General features: G+C 44.0%; 1 protein-coding gene across 1 annotated transcript; it reads left to right on the forward strand.

The window, feature by feature from the left end:
• Positions 1 to 13,431: 13,431 nt before the first annotated feature.
• On the forward strand, positions 13,432 to 16,416 carry SMIM32 (small integral membrane protein 32). Its single transcript, XM_072990126.2, has one exon. It carries the CDS (start codon positions 14,169 to 14,171, stop codon positions 14,487 to 14,489), a length of 321 nt encoding a protein of 106 aa, XP_072846227.2. The 5' UTR covers positions 13,432 to 14,168; the 3' UTR covers positions 14,490 to 16,416.
• Positions 16,417 to 17,699: the final 1,283 nt, after the last annotated feature.

Below are 17,699 nucleotides of genomic sequence, written 5' to 3' on the forward strand. Positions count from 1 at the left end.
CAAGATATATTAGTTCACAGACTGAGATTAAAATATTGCTTATAATTTACAGGTAAAAAATCATGGACAAAAGTTACTTTTGTAAGTGTTATTTTTGAGACAAGCACTATGTCCAATATTTCCTACCTGCAAAGAATAAGCAATATCAAGCAGCTCACCTCCAGCCCTCTGTCTCTAGCTATGAGTTTCTGAGGCAACAACAGGCTAAATTCTGCTTGTTTAAAGTAATAGTCATGGGACCTAACTCAGAAAGAGCTTCCCTTAAAACAAAGCCCTTAGCCTGAAACCATCACAGGAAGTCCCTTCTGGTTGCCAAGTCAATTTATCTCACTGGTCTTTGTTTACGCATGATATTGGCTCTGTGTTCCCAAAGCATGTGGTATGCAGCTGTAAGTTATACTACAAAGCCACGGCTAATAAACATGGTGTCAGGCATCAGTGTTAATAGCAGGTTCCCAAGAAAAGATAGGGGGGAAAATGGGTCAAGAACAGCTGCTTGAAATATCTAGGCTGTAAAAGGAGACTTCAGTGCTGAAAGGGCCTTAGGTGGACTGGCTGTGCCAGTAATGATTGTGTGTATGGGTGGCTGACTTCAATTTTTTGATAGAACTATTCAAGTGTTTCGGTCTTTTTGAAGATTGCACTTACCTCACAGCAACATGAGCAGTAAAGCAATGAATACCAATCCAGTGACTTCATTTATACAAGGTCGCTTTCCTTGAGTTTTTATGAAGTGGTTAGTAGGGTGATAACTTTATTACCTGAGGATTTTGTTGCCTTAGACATGATTGCATGCATAAAGTGGGTGGTTTTTTAACAAACACAGAGGAGGGGGGAAAGTAGATTTATTGTGCATGTGTGTGCATGTGTATGTGTAGTATGTAAAATCCAAACTGAATAATGAGATGATGTTCTTTCAATAACCCCTTAATCTGCTACACTTAATTTAGACTAATGGTAAAGCTGGCCCTCAACCTAGGGCATCTATGCAGGTCAAGGTGTTTAGGAAACAAGACCACTAGGAGGCTAAATGTGTTGTGACCCATTATGCTTTACTCATTCCTGGAACTGAAAGGTGGAAGATTTTGCTTTTGTTTGTCTGAACACTGACTTTTCCCTCTTCCTCATAGTTGGTCATTTAGGTAATTAATAACAGTGTGCCATCAAGTCAATTCTGACTTATGGCAACACATTCCAGAGTTTTCTAGGTGGAGAATATACAGAAGGGGTTTACCAATCCCTTCTTCTGGGGGTGCCCTGGAACTGTGCCACTTGCCCAAGGCCACAAAGACTGGCTCTCCTTGCAGGAGGCACAGTAGGGAATACTCAGCCTCTGGGTCCACAGCCAGATCCCTAACTCACTGAGTTGTCCAATGAGTGTCGTTTGGGCACAGACTGTTCAATTTATTGTGATGGTTTTAAAATATCAGTCTGTAGCCCGACTTTAATGGTTCTGCCATTTAATCTGTTATTTTCTTTTCTTTTAATAGTTTTGTAGATTAAGCTATTTTCCGTTTGCTGTTTCATTCTGCTTTATAATGGTTGTAAGCTCCCTTGGGTTGGCTGGATATGCCAGTGAACAGAGGTAAGGAATTTGATTCCCCACTCTGCCTCACAGCAGAAGAATCAAGCTCTGCAGCCTCAGACAAGCTGCATTATCCCAGAACACCAGGAGAAGAACCACCTCTGAGTACTTCTTGCTGCAGAGACCCTGGCAATGGTCACCCTAAGTGAGAATGGACTGGCAGCACATAATTATTAAAACACCTTGAGTACATTTCTGCAGTGGTGAATCAGAGATGCAATAAAATAAATGAACTAAAGAGAAAATTTATATAGTTTTGCAAATTTGACTGGTTGCCGGTTCTTTCCAGGCCCAGTTGAAAGGGTTGGCTTTAAAGTCCTCTAGGCTTGGGGGCTGAGGGATCCAAGAGGCCTTCCGTCTTGTTATGCTAAGACATTCACAAGATGCTGTCTTGATCTCATACCTGTCACCAACAGTGGCAGCTTGGTGGACCTGTGAAAGGGGGCCTTTTCCTGTGTTGCCCACAGGCAGTGTAATGTACTTCTTCAGAACTGCTCCCATTCTCACTGCTTTGGAGAGCAGAGCCCAGTGGCCCCTGCACAAACCTCAAAAGCAGGCTTCCCCCCCCCCCTATATTTTGGGGATCCAATATAATTATTACCTAGCCTTGTTTTTGCTTTTAGGAAGGGCGTGAAGAGTCATTTTTTTTCAATCTCAAAAAAACCCCAACAAATACTATTCTAGTCCCTTAAGACTAGAAAATTACAATCTACTTCTTCAGACAAATAGAGTATAATGTACTCCCTCTGTCTGAAGGAATAGATCGTAACTCATGAAAGCTCATACTGAATTAATTGTATTAGGCTGAGACTAAATGGTCAAATACTGCAGAATTTGCTTTGCTTATTTGTTGTTGTTTAGTCGTTAGGTCGTGTCTGACTCTTTGGGACCCCATGGACCAAAGCATGCCAGGCCCTCCGGTCTTCCACTACCTCCCGCAGTTTGGTCAAATTCACGTTGGCAGCTTTGATGACACTGTCCAACCATCTCGTCTTCTGTCGTCCCCTTCTCCTCTTGCCTTCACACTTCTGGGAGTTCTCAGTCCACATATTGCTGAAGGATTCTGAGCATAACCTTGCTAGCGTGTGAAGTCAGTACAATTGTATGGTAGTTGGAGCATTCTTTGGCACTGCCCTTCTTTGGGATTGGTATGTAGACTGATCTTTTTCAATCCTCTGGCCACTGCTAAGTTTTCCAAACTTGCATATTGAGTGTAGCACCTTACCATCATCTTTTAAGATTTTAAATACTGTAGTTCAACTGGAATGCCATCAGTTCCACTGCCCATGTTTTTAGCCATACTTTCTAAGGCCCACTTGACTTCACTCTCCAGGATGTCTGGCTCAAGGTCAGCAACCACACTATCTGGGTTGTCCGGGATATCCAAATCTTTCTGGTATAATTCCTCTGTGGATTCTTGCCACCTCTTCTTGATGTCTTCTGCTTCTGTTAGGTTCTCTACCATTTTTGTCTTTTATCATGTCTATTTTTGCACAAAAATGTTCCTTTAATATCTCCAATTTTCTTGAACAGATCTCTGGTTTTTCCCTTTCTATTATTTTCCTCTATTTCTTTGCACTATTCGTTTAAGAAGGCCCTCTTGTCTCTCCTTGCTATTCTTTGGAAGTCTGTGTTCAATTTTCTGTAACTTTCCCTATCTCCCTTGCATTTTGTTTCCCTTCTCTTCTCTGCTATTTGTAAGGGCTCGTTGGACAGACACTTTGCTTTCTTGCATTTCCTTTTCTTTGGGATGATTTTTGTTGCTGCCTCCTGTACAATGTTACAAGCCTCTGTCCATAGTTCTTCAGGCACTCTGTCCACTCATACTCTGCTTATAGACTGATTTGAATCAGTCTAGTCCTTTTTGCCCTCAAAGCAACTTTTTTTTCTCTGCCACTAGGGGAGAGGGCTTCTACTTTTCCAAACCAGAATGATTTGAACAGGCTTTTTCCTCATGTGGTTAGTTGAGACGTGTTATTGTAAAGAAGCAGGGTGAGTCTGTAGGTTTCAGTGTTTATTTATTTATTTTATTTATTTATTTTTAGACTCATTACCCCGCCCCTCTAGACAACATCTACTCGGGGTGACTTACATGAATAAAAACAGAACAATATAAACAATATAAAATCATCTAAAACACAGTTTTAACACCTATTTCTAAGCAGCATATAAACAAGATGGCATAACTCAAGCAAAAAGGATAAGGATCAATTAACTGACTGGAGGGAATGCCTGCCTGAAGAGCCAAGTTTTTAAATGGTTTTTAAAAACACCCAGTGAGGGTGCCAGTCGAATTTCAACTGGAAGGGTGTTCCATAGCCGAGGGGCCACTGCTGAGAAGGCCCGGTTTCTTGTTTTTTCCTTCCGGGCCTCTCTCGGCATTAGGGCCCTCAGCCATCCCTGATGGCTATATTGGGTGATTCGGATAGATCTAGGTGGAAGAAGACGATCTGCCAAATAGCGAGGTCCCAAACCGTTTAGGGCTTTGTATGTAATCGTTAGCACTTTGAAATCAATGCGGAAATGGATGGGCAACCAGAGTGGGGGAAATATGCTGATATTTTCTCACCCCACTAAGAAGCCTGGTTGCCGCATTCTTGACCACCTAAAGTTTCCTCAATAATCTCAAAGGCAGCCCCATGTAGAGTGTCTTACAATGGTCTAATATCGAGATTACAAGCACATGGACTAAAGTAGTGAAGCCCCCCCCCATCAAGATATGATCGCAGCTGGGCAAACCGCCATAGATGAAAGTAGGCAGAACGGACCACGGACGCCACCTGGGTTTCCATGGGAAGCGCTGGGTCCAGATGTATCCCCAAGCTGTGGACCTCACTCTTTGTGGTAAGGATCATCCCCCCAAAAGAAAGGGAGTCACCCAACCCACTAATGGAGGGACCACCCACCCTCAAGACCTCCGTCTTGTCCGGGTTCAGCCTCAACCCATTCAGCTGCATCCATTGCAGTACAGTCTCCAGGCAGCACTGAAGGGACAGAATAGCATCCACTGAAGTAGGTGAAAAGGAGATGTAGAGATGCGTGTCATCAGCGTACTGATGGGACGATGCCCCACATCCCCTGATGACCTCACCCAACGGCCTCATATAGATATTAAACAGCATTGGAGAGATTATTGACCCCTGTGGAACCCCACAATTGAGGCTCCACGGGGCCAAGGCATTCTGGGGGCGGTCCTCCAAGAAGGATCGGAGCCAGGCAAGTACCAGGCCACTGATTCCCAAGTTGGAGAGCCTCCCCAGGAGGATACCATGGTCAACGGTATCAAAGGCAGCTGAGATGTCAAGGAGGGCCAACAAGGACATATTGCCCCCATCAGCCTCCCTCAACAGGTCATCCAACAGTGTGACCAGTGCCGTTTCTGTACCATAGTGCAGCCTGAAGCCCGACTGAAATGGGTCCAGAGCATTGGTTTCATCCAAAAGTGCCTGAAGCTGGTCTGCCACCACCCTCTCAACCACTTTGCTGAGGAAGGACACATTGGCGACGGCCCTGTAATTTCCAATGTCGTCCGCCACCAAATTTGGTTTCTTCCTAATGGGCCTAATGAGTGTCTCCTTGAGGGCAAGAGAAACCTTGCCCTCCTGGAGAGACCCATTAATTATTGTGGTGGCCCATTCGGCTGTTACAGGCCTGGCTGCTTTGATTAGCCAGGCCGGGCAAGGGTTGAGAGAGGAGGTGGTGGCCTGACAGCCATCAAGCGCCTTGTCCACCAAATCTGGTGTCACAGGCTGAAAGCAATCAGAATCACTGGACATCTCAGTTTAATCCATTGTGTTTAAAAAAGGAGAGAGGTCACGGCGGATGGTCTCCACTTTTGATTTAAAAAATGCTTCAAATTGTTCAGGTGAGATGCTAGTGGGCAGCCCTTCACCCAGACCAATTCCGGATAAATTGCAAACTATACGGAAAAGTTCCGCCTGCTCATTGGAAACTTCGCTTATCCGGTCAGCAAAGTGAGATCGTCTAGCAGCCTTTATCTTAGCCAGGTAACGATTAGTTGTGATCCTGAGTTATAATAAGCTATCTTATTATAACCCATCGGCTCCTTTCTCCAAATGCACTCTAGCTGTCTCCTGTTTCGCTTCATTGCTTGTAGATCCCAATTATATCAGGATCCTGGCCAAGCTCTGCTCCTGAGAGGGCGTTTGGGAGCGATCGTGTCTATGGCCCTAGTGGTGGCGGTATGCCAACCATCTACCAGAGCTTCGACAGGAGTGCCAGACAGTGCAGCTGGGATCCCTCTCATGGTATCCTGGAATCTCAATGGATCTAGTAACCTTCAAGGGCGGACCATTAAAATAGGTCCATGCTCCCTGCGGGGAGAAGTGCCACTGAGAGGTTACATTTTATTAGGTGGTGATCCGACCATGACAAGAGGCCTGACACAAGGTCAGTCACCATCAGACCACACTCACTACATTCAGTGGAAAAAAACTACGTACAGCGTATAGCCACCCATGTGTGTGGGAACGTTAACATGTTGGGACAAATTCAAGGAAGCCATGGTTTCCAAGAACTCAAGAGCTGGACCGGATACCTCTGCCTCCGCATGGATATTGAAGTCACCCAAGATCAAAAGCCTCAGGGACTCCAACAGTGCCGCAGAGACGAAGTCCACCAGCTCCAGTAGGGAGGTGGCTGGGTTGCTGGGAGCACGATAACCCAGCAAGATCCCAATAACATCTCTGGCCCCAATCCACACATGAAGAGCCTCCAAGCCCGGCTTCACCACCGAGCAGCACCTTGTAACCACCAAATATTTTCTATAAACAATGGCAACTCCCTCCCGCCCCTCCAGTCTATCCTGGTGATGGACTACAAAACCAGGAGGGCAGGAAAAGGTCAGAGGAACCCCTCCTTCCCCACCCATCCAGGTCTCAGTTATGCACGCCAGGTCTGCATCCTCATCCAGAATAAGATCCTGTATGAGCTGGGATTTATTGGATACAGACCTGGCGTTCAACAGCACCAGCTTTAGAGTGGAGGGCCAGCTGATCTGCCTACCACAATTTCAGTGATGTAGGCTGTTAAGGTATGATGTTCAGGACCTTGGGAACACACACATATATTCTTTCCTCTCCCTTGATCATCCTCCTCATTTTTTAAAACATTTTTACATGTATGAGATTATCACTATATCACACTATCACCTTATTGCTGGGTCATCATCATTATTATTTCCCATATTTATGCCCCCTGTCAGATTGGCAGAAGTGGGACCAGAAGAAGGAAGGAAAGAAGGGGGGCTGTGGGCTGGAATGAAAATTGCATCACATCCAGTATGAATGGTGAAGTTGTTAACCAATCTACAGCCCTGTGTAAGCACTGAGTGCAATTTCAAACACTGCATAGGCTGCAAATCAGACTGCACCCAAACGAAATCATTCAGATTCAAACTTCCAGTGTAGTCTTTGCCTGCCTCAAAGATACCACAATTATTTTGTTTCTATTTTTGGTTTGATTGTGCTTCAATAGACTAACAGCACTACCTCTCTGAATGAGTTTTAAATTTATTTTTTTAATTGCTTTGTTACAATGATTTCAGTGGTTTTACTTTTAAAGGATTTTCATTAGCTTCCCTAAGTGCTATTATTTAAGTAGGAAGGTGAGATTAAGATGTAAATAATTAAATTAAAGCAATCTGAGATTATACCCACCATATTTTATGGCAACAATTCTCATTGGTTATGGACTGGATATCTTGCACATGCGCACACCCATGCACACAAACAAAAAAAAAACAAGTTAATTTATCACTGACAAAACCAAGGAAATTCTTCTTCCCCATATAAAACGTCAATGGCTGCGAGGTCCCTTAGGAGTTGCTAAAATAATTTTACCATTTAATCTAAACTAATACACATGTTAACAAATGAACTTTTAAAGCATTATTTATGGTTAATTGAGCCTTCTGAAATTGAGACAGGATTTATTGGCTTTAGCCCACAATATGTCTGCCATGCTTACAGGCTTCTCATTGGGTCATATATCATAAATAGCTGCGTGCTAAGAACATGTCTGGAACAGATTAATGTGTTTTGTATATTCTGAACATATATGTCAGTTATTACTCATAAATCTGTGTTTTGTTACCAGGATGAGGTTGGGTGTTAGAATTCCAACAGTTAACAAATGGCACTTTATGACTCTAAACTGATATGTCTAAATTAGTACAGCTGCAGGGGAAGGGAAGCACTAGGGAGTTTAAAATACATTGTTGTGCCTGAAAAGAGCAGAATTACTTGTTCGCTGTTTGCAAATGTTCACATGGCAAAAGATTTACTTGCATGATTGGAAATGAAACACTCCTGAGATTTGCTCACAGCAACATTTCAGAATTGTGTATTACACAATGCTGCTGAATGAGTGGGAGGAATTCCAATTAGTTTCTTCTAGCTGTAGTTCTTTATCTTTGATTTCCATTGATTGTATGTGTGTGAGAGAGAAAGTAGACGTGACAGCACAGTGCAGAGTGCAGCTTTCTCCAACCATGCCAAACTAAAATAAATAAATAAATCACACACCCCACCAGCAGACATGTTGGCTGGATGATTAGCATTGCCATGACCTTTGGAGGTTGCCATGGAAGGCTGAAGTTGTTGAGGAAGGTCCAGATGGCTATCTGTATATCCTATCCTCTGTAAGTTCACTTACCTAGTGACCTAGGTTACTTTTTCACAGTCATGTGAATTCTTTGAATTCTATGATTTTATGTCTTTGAATTCTATGATTTTATGTAGCATGACATAGTAACAGTCATTTGGTCCTTAGCAGGTCTGAAAATTAGGTAAATACAACCTCAGATGAACAAGTGCACATGATATATTACACTGTGTCATGATTTACAGTGGTGCCTCAGTTAACGGGCGCCCCGTTTAACAACAAAATCACATAGCGATGAAGATTTTGCAATCGCATTACGATGTTTTAAATGGGCAAAAATCGCTTTGCGATGATCGATACCCTGTTTCGCTTACCGATCATCGCAAAGCGATGATTTTTTAACAGCTGATCGGCTGTTCCAAAATGGCCGCTGGGTTTAAAAAATGGCCGCCCACTGTTTTTCGGGACGGATTCATCACTTACCGGGCAGCGAAAATAGCTGCCCTATGGAGGATTTTCATTTAAAGGTGAGTCTGAAGCCCATAGGAATGCATTGAAGGGGTTTCAATGCATTCCTATGGGCTTTTTAAAATCGCATAGCGACGAAATCGCTTTGCAGTGATTTTTGCTGCACCGATTATCTGCGCTATGCGAGGCACCACTGTATTTTATAAAAATAAAGCCAAAATGGAGAGTGCCAAAGAATGCTCCAACTACCATACAATTACACTCATTTCACACGCTAGCAAGGTTATGCTCAAAATCCTCCAAGGTAGGCTTCACAGTATGTTGACCGAGAACTCCCAGAAGTACAAACTGGATTTTGAAGAGGCAATTAACTAGAGACCAAATTGCTAACATGCTCTGGATTATGGAGAAAGCCAGAGAGTTCCAGAAAAAACATCTACTTCTGTTTCATTGGCTATGCAAAAGCCTTTGACTGTGTGGAGACGGGCTTGACGCCGCAATGAGAAAGCAGCAGGAGGACAGAGCTCTGTCCCCTGGGCTGAATTCTGACCTGTTCGGCACACCCCAGGGTGTCGAAACCATCCCGAAGAGGTGAACTGTGGGGGAAGCCTGTTGATCACGGGGGCGGGGGGACAGCGATCATCCCCATTTGATCCAGGAAAGTCCCTAATCAGCCAACGGGCAGAAACAAGCAGTTTTTTGCTTTCAAGTCGTCGGCAGCCGGCAATAAGAGAAGCCACAATCAGCTATTCAACATCAGTGTTACTATCGGGTGAGATATATTTTTACAACTAATTGCTTATGATTACCCCTGGAGAATACAATTCCTATATACAGAAAAAAGAACCTTCTATCAATCTCATCAATCATAGAGCAGCAGAAAATCTGGAGAGAGGGATAGTTGATGCAAAGAAAATAATTTAAAGATTTATGGGACATTAACTACTCATTTAAATACATTCAAAATATACTTTAAGAATAATATAATTTGGCATTATGAATCTTAAGAAATTTTCTCGTAAGTTATTACTAGTTAAGTCTAGACTTATCTTATGTTTTGACTACTTGAACTTTTTTGGCATAATGCCCAGAACAGTGACCTTGAGCACTCTACTGCTTTTTAAAGCTTGGAAGCCTGTTTTTTATTTCTTTTTGATTTTTTCATGTGTGGCTGGAACATAGACAAATTAACCCCAAAGTGGATCTTTTTAAACTGTACTTTGGGAATTAGTATATTGGGCCAAAGTGAACTTTTTGGAACCACCTCCAGGGACTTGGAATTTCAGTTTTGGCCGATGCAGAAATGTGGGAACTAGGCTACCAGGACAGGGATACAACCACTGAACTGGACTGTGATATCTGGGGGTTTTGAACCTCAGTTCAGGCCTATTTGGCCAAAGAAGATCCTCTGAAACTGCCCTGGGAGCTGGAAGTGTTTGTGTTTGGCTAACCGGCGTAAACCTGTGGGAATTCGGCCATCAGGCTGTGGATACAACCATTGCATCATACCTTGGTACTTTGGGGGTTTAGATTTTGGTTCATGCCTATTAAGCCAAAGCGGACTCTTTGAACTGACTCTGGAGACTTGGAATATCTGTTTAGCTGGCATCAATTTGCCAGGGATCAATTAGGACACAGACACAATCATTGAACTGGACTGTGAGACTTGGGGGCTTCAAATCTGCCCAAGAGGGCAGCTGGAACAGAATGGCACAACAAGGACAATTTTGGGATGAAACAAAATCTACCCTTCAAACAATACTAGAAATAGTGAGATCCCACTACCAAGAGACAAAATTATTCAATGAACATCTGAAGCAAATCATGTAACACGATGTTTGACAAGTTCAAATCAAATGTAGAGTGAAAAACTAATGTTTTTTAAAAAGCCTTTGACTGTGTGGACCACAGCAAACTATGGCAAGTCCTTAAAGAAATGGGAGTGCCTGACCACCTTATCTATCTCCTGAGAAACCTGTATGTGGGACAGGAACCAACAGTTAGAACTGGATATGGATTTCATTGATATGGATTGGTTCAAAATTGAGAAAGAAGTACAACAAGGCTGTATATTGCCCCCCTGTTTATTAACTTATATGCAGACTACATCATGCAAAAGGCTGGACTGGAGGAATCCCAAGCCGGAATTAAGATTGTTGGAAATATCAACAACCTCAGATATGCAGATGATACCACTCTGATGGCAGAAAGTGAGAAGGAATTAAGGAACCTTGTAATGAGGATGAAAGAGGAGAGTGCAAAAACGGTCTGAAACTCAACATCAAAAAAAAAAAAAAAACTAAGATCATGGCCACTGGTCCCATAACCTCCTGGCAAATAGAAGGGGAAGATATGGAGGTAGTGACAGATTTTACTTTCTTGGGTTCCATGATCACTGCAGATGGTGACAGCAGCCATGAAATTAAAAGACACCTGCTTCTTGGGAGGAAAGGACAAACCTAGACAGCATCTTAAAAAGCAGACATATCACCTTGCCAACAAAGGTCCGCATAGTCAAAGCTATGGTTTTTCCAGTAGCAATGTATGGAAGTGAGAGCTGGAACATAAAGAAGGCTGACTGCTGAAGAATTGATTCTTTTGAATTGTGGTTCTGGAGGAGACTCTTGAGAGTCCCCTGGACTGCAAGGAGAACAAACCGATCATTTCTGAAGGAAATCAAGTCTGAGTGCTCACTGGAAGGACAGATCCTGAAGCTGAGGCTCCAGTACTTTGGCCATCACATGAGAAGACTCCCTGGAAAAGATGCTGATGTTAGAGGATGAGATGGTTGAACAGTGTCATTGAAGCTACCAACATGAATTTGACCCAACTCCGGGAGGCAGTGGAAGATAGGAGGGCCTGGCGTGCTCTGGTCCATGGGGTCATAAAGAATCGGACATGACTAAATAACAACAAATTCCTTGGAAAAGCAGGGCAGAATCATTTTAAATAATACACATACTGCATTTATTGAGCACTTTAGACTGCTCAAATTGCTTTAGGGGATATGTTTTTACAACAGCCTTGCTTGGTAGGCTGCAGAAGAGGAGGAAGATGAGAGTGATTTGACTCAGACAGTGTGCTTGGCAAGTTCTTGGCAAAAGCAGGATTCAAACTGGGCATTTTCTCATCCCCTGCCCACTCACTAAATTTCAGTGTTGTTGATGTTCTGCTTTCATTGATCAGCATAGCCTTTGGAAATCAGGACGACCCTGGTTCAGATCTCATTTTGGATCTCTGGGTAGCCATAAGCAAACCTCTGCCTCTTGGCTTCCGCTGCCTTCATCTGTCGTGTGCGGGGAATCCTATCTTGTGTGTGTGTGTGTGTGTGTGTGTGTGTGTGTGTGTGTGTGTGTGTGTGTGTGTGTGTGTGTGTGTGTGTGTGTGTGTGTGTGTGTGTGTGTGTGTGTGTGTGTGAAGTCAAGTCTGAGTCAAGTCACCAGTGCCACTCAAGTCCGACTCAACAGCAAGTCCCCCGACTTAAGTTCCCATCCCTGCAGACTACCCAGCAGAGCTGCTGGTAGGGTTTTTTGAGATGACTTAGGCGAGTAACAATTAGAGAAAGAGCTATGCTACTTAGATATCATTTTAGGATAAGAGACCCAGAAATGTTGCTGAAATAAAATAAAATCGTGATAATAATTAGTTCAAAGGGCAATATCTTTAGAAGCTGATCAAGAGTCCAGAAATGAACCCTTTTCAATTTGCTTGGCTCCTGACCATTGCCATTTGTCACTTCCTCTTTCTTAAGGGAAAAAGAAGATGCCTTCATACAATTGCCTCCTCATCCCACCGGTTGCACTGCGTGGACGGTCCCCGGGATGCTGTAGCGCGCGCTGAGGGGTGGCGATGGCGGCGGCGATGGCGGCTCATCGCTCTCCCCACGCCCTCCCACCTCCACTCCCCCGCAGCCGTCAAGCTAGCAGACGCCTCCCTCCTGCCCCACGCCCTGCATTTCATTGATCGGGAAGTTAGGCGATGTGCTCAAATAAAAGTATTAACAGCTTTGCTTATCTGATGGCTGGGGGGAGAGAGAGAGAGAGAGAGAGCGCCTGGGCAAAGAGCCAGAGGCTAATGACTGCGTAAAAGGCAGTTTGATGAAGCAGAATTAACATACTAATTGTCAGACCGCAGAGGGTGCTGAGACTCCACAGGGGGAAAAAAGGTTGTATCCAAAAAAAAAAAAAAAAAAAAAAAAAAAAAAAAAACACCAAAGAACCTGGAGAGTCCCAGTTTTATCAGAAAAGTCTGAGGAAGGAGAAGCAGAGGGCGAGAGGAAGAGGGGGAGAGAGTCAAACGTCCCCCGTGCGCCTCGAGGAGTGGTTTTCTGCTGAGTTTTGGACCGGTTGCGTTCCTCCCGCGCCTTTATCGCGCGGAAGCCTCCCTCGACGGCGTGCCAGCTTCTGGCCAGGCGCCGGCCTCGCTCGTTGCCGGGACCGGCAAGGCTTCTCGCCCGAAACGACCGGCGGCAGCGCAGGGGCGCCGCGAGGGTTGAGCCCCGCCGAGGGGCGGAAGGAGGAGAAAGGCGCGCCGCGGAAGACCGGGAGCGCCCTCGCCTCGCCCCGGCCGGAGGCGAAGGCGAAGGCGCCGGGCCAGAGGAGCGCGCGGGAGGGGCGCGGGGGCTTCCTTCCTTCGCAGGAAAACTCGGCGGAGCTCCCGGTTGCTTTGGGAGGCGCCTCCGTCAAAGGAGAGAGTTGGTCCCTCTCGCCCTCCCCGCCTTCTCACAGAGAGAGAGAAAGAGAGAGAGAGGAGGGGCGGGAAAAGGGGAGAGAGAGAGAGGCGTCGAACCCGAGAGACGGTCTACCTCCTTCCGCAGGGCGGCGAAAGGTTCAAGCGAAGCCCCTCATGCTCCAGAGAAGCCGCGTTTGGACTGCGGGGAAAGGGACCGCCGCTGGCAAGTCCGCACGATGTCCGGAAAGGTTCGGTTGCTTTTGGGGGACGTGGACTTGTCTTGATCTTGGCGTTTGGAGCATCTCTCGTGGGGAAGCCCTCTGGAAGTCAGTGGGGGCACCCTTTTCGAGCAAGTGAGTGCACCCCTCCAGTCCTCTCTCTCTTTTTTTCCTTTTGGGGGGGGTGAAAAGGGGGAACCTGAGCCAATCAGTGGCTTGTCCGCGGGAGAGGGCCGTGGTTCGCCTCCGGGAGCCCGTTTTCCTTGCGCCTGCCAGGCTGTCCTATCAAAGTTCTCAACTTTCGGACGAGGCTTGCTGTGATAGAAGGGACAGCCAAGCAAAAGAAGCCAAGCAAAAAGGTGGAGACCATCACGCAGCCCCTCTTTGCTGAGCAGTCTTTTGAGGTACGGCGGACCTACGTACAAGGGCCTTACCTGACCTGGAGAGGATAAATCCTTTTCAAATCCCAAGCTTTTCTCCTCCCGGATGCAAAATGTGGCTGGCTAGTTCCCTCTTGCTCCTATAGCACACTCTTTCCTTGCCACAGGCACACCTGCTTGATTTTCCTTTATGAACACCAAGGAAGACATTTAAGCAAGAAAATGTATGGGGAATTCCTCAACTCCACCAGCGTGACTGACCCTCACCTCATCGTTCAGGCCAACACTCCCTACATAGGGAGCACCCAGAGACCGATCAGCTCTTCAGCTTTTTACATGTCCACGGCCAGAGTGTTAAAAGAAGGGGAGATCAACAAGCCAGACCTGGTGACTTACATCATTCTGTTCTTCTTCCTCCTCCTGGCTGTGACCATCATTGTACTTTTCATTAACTGTCAGCTGAAAAATTCTTTTTTCGCCACACTGCCTTATGACAGATCGCTACGAGAAGCTAGGAACCCATGGAAAACACAAGCGGTCTGACAACGCTAGAAAGAGGAGGGGAAATGTCGACTATGAGGCTTTGTTATGATATCCAGGGGTCTTATGAACCCAAATATTTGTGTCGTCGGATCTTGTTTCTCTTTCCTTCTGGGAAAATCCAGCTACATATATATAAAATATGATTTCTGTTAAGCACCATGGCAACATGTCGGCTAAAGGAAACGGAATATTTCAGGCATGATGACATCAGGATGCAAATAATAATAATAATAAACATCATGTGGATGTATACAAGTCAATCGCAGTCCATTGATACACCAGGCTGCATGTTCATTGATACACCAGTCTTGCAGATTAAAAGTGTGGATGCAAATTTTGCCATTGGCAATTTTTCTTACTATACAGTAGTGTTTGTGTTGACAAAGGCATGTTGGCAGCCTCTGGGGGCTAGATATTTTCTATCTGTGTGAAATGATGTTAATTTTTAACCATGTTCTTAATAGTTTCATGTTAAGGAATTAGGATTTCCTCCCATCCCAAGCAGAAAACACCAGTTGTCCTACTAAATGTATATATCACAATACAATGGAAGGTATTAAAATGAGAGAAGGGAATTATAAGCTCTCAGATGTGGGTTAACGTTTGATTGTGTTACATCAGCTGGTTATTACTGAATGTTGCTTGATGGTGGTCAGAGTTTTAGAATACAGATAAGCTATTACTGTTGTTATGTCCATGATCATCCAAGGTACTAAGTATGACAGCTTCATTTCTAGAATGCAGAACCCTGGACATAGATGGGACCACTAGGTGATAAAATATAATAACCTGATAGCCAGCACAGTTACGTAAACTCCAAATGTCAATTCCAAATGAATTCTTCAACTTTCTACAGGGTTATTTCATTGCTCTGTTTATACAGCTGCTCTTCTTCCTTAGCGATCAAGCTAAATCTGTCCTTTTTAATATATAATTTCTTGCCTGTTTCAGTGTACTAACTAAATTATCAGATTCAGCAGCTGCAGTGGAAAATCAGGACATGTGAGGCAGATTCTTGAACACAAACAGTTGTTTTACTTTCTTACAGTAATGTAGATCCTTGGGTAACAGAAAGACTGCAACATAGAGAATGTCTCTCTGTCTTTTGATTCCGTATATATTAAAAAAAACACAGTATGAACATGACGGCTAATTTAAATCCAAATAACAAGTGAACAATAAGTCAGCTACTTAGGATGGCCAAGAATGAGGAAAAAAATTATTTCTTGAAATAAGCAAGAATTTTAGCAAAACTGCTTATCCTAGCTCAAGAACTGGTGTGGAATTCTACTTTAATAACACAGGGGCGAGATCTATGCCATGTGATGACATTATAACCATTGAACATAAATCTGCCATCCAGGAATTATTTGTCAGCTAAAGCAAAGCTAGCGGGGAAAACAGTGTCTTCAGTATTTGGGAAACATGAGTTTGCACAGGGATGGCTAGATGAATCACTTGACTTTGTTAAGCAGCTTCTTGCATCCCAATCAAAAATGAGGCCGTATATTCAGATGTATTTATATTGACTGTTTCAAGGATCAAGACATAAATGTAATATTCCTACCCCATTATTTCAGCCTTAGGATATTCAGAGGAAGCCTAGGGTTCTAGCATCTCAAACAGCAGCAGTAGCACCTGTTCACTCAACTGTTTAATGTTGGTACAACTCCCTAGGTATTATTCTGTATACAAAACCAATTAATTTGTAAATCAAGAGTTCATTTCATCTCAGCATGAAGTTAAATTTCCTGTGGCTTAAGATATGCCTTAAAACCCAGTGATTAAGACATCATTTAATCTAAATTAACTTTCACTGGTGCAAAAATGCACCATTCACTTTCATGTTTTTTAATGTGTTGCACTGTATTGTAGTCTTTTTTAAAAAAAAAAAAACAAAATAAAAAATGTATCAGTCAATGTTAGCCATGATAGTCTATTTTATTTAAAAGTTTGGGTGGCTAGTAACAACTAGCTAGGCTTTCTAATGCATGTCTCATATCCCAAGCAGCAAGGCCTACGCCTTGAGTAAGACACCCAAGAAAATATGAAATGAGAGGTTTCAAAATGGCTCAGGGGCCAAATAAACCATCATCACTACATCCTGGATGTCCATTCCACTCTTCATCCTTGCAGTCTAGAGAGCCAGACTGGTGAGCTGTGATTAACCGTCTGAGCTGTGGAGATCCAGGTCCAGGTATCTGGTGAGTCATGAAATCTAACCTTAGGCCTGTTACTCTCTCTCTCTCTCTCAGTCTACCTACAATCCTCACAGGATCGTTATGAGGATGAGTGGGAGAAGAAGAGACATGTACACCTCCTGGAGCCCAGTGGGGAAAAAGGTGGGGTAAGAATGTAACTAATTATGATAAAACTAAATCAAGAAAACAAACGAAAGGAATGGCTGCCTTCATTGCCTGTTTGAGGATATCCCGGAGACGTTTGGACAGGCTGGCTTCTTGTGAGATTCAAAAAGGTTCTTATATATTTTTAGAATCGCCATACTCATGAAAATATGTATTTTGAAAAATATCATGCGTATAACTAAAATAGGAACATATCAACAGTAGTATCCCAGTTTATGCTATTTCTGGGACAGCATACAGCTCTAAATAGCTGTATAGCCCAGCACCCAAAACCAATCCAGATGGGATGGCAGCTTCCCTCCCTATGAGTGTACCTGAGAACCAGGTCTACCTGCTGAATTCCATTTATTGTTGGAGGTTTAGGGAGACTTACTGCAATCTACAGTACCTTTGCAGAGAGCAATGTTGTTACAAAGAGCCTCTTCACATGTCTCTAATCATCAACAGTACCCAGATTCAGTCTCTACACCTGCCCTTTGTTACAATGGAGTAACAACGTGAAGGAATAGCTCCTTAAAGATGTCCTGAAGCTGTGGCTTTAGAGACCTAAAGGACAAGATAAAATGGAGATGACTCCATCATAATCTTTCTCAATTGCCCTCCACTGAGGAGCAGAGGAAGTACTGTAGTCAGTCTGCTGACATCCTGAAGTAGCTTTGCTTAAAAAGCCACTCCAGGATATCAGAAATTAAAACCGGAAGGAACTGGACCAAATAGGGTTGCTTGAGCTCTGATATGACATTTAGGTGGCATATTGCACCAACACCCAACCCAACCCTATTTAGGTCATACGAACATGCTCCAAAATTATCAGTGTTGATCAGCCCTTACTCAGAAGTTCTCA

The sequence above is a fragment of the Pogona vitticeps genome, chromosome 2 (genome assembly GCF_051106095.1).
Source record: "Pogona vitticeps strain Pit_001003342236 chromosome 2, PviZW2.1, whole genome shotgun sequence".
NCBI classification, from domain to species: Eukaryota; Metazoa; Chordata; class Lepidosauria; order Squamata; family Agamidae; genus Pogona; species Pogona vitticeps.

What these genes read in the sequence shown, in the direction of transcription:
- SMIM32 (XM_072990126.2), top strand. Translation starts at nt 14,169, where the DNA reads ATGTATGGGGAATTCCTCAACTCCACCAGCGTGACTGACCCTCACCTC.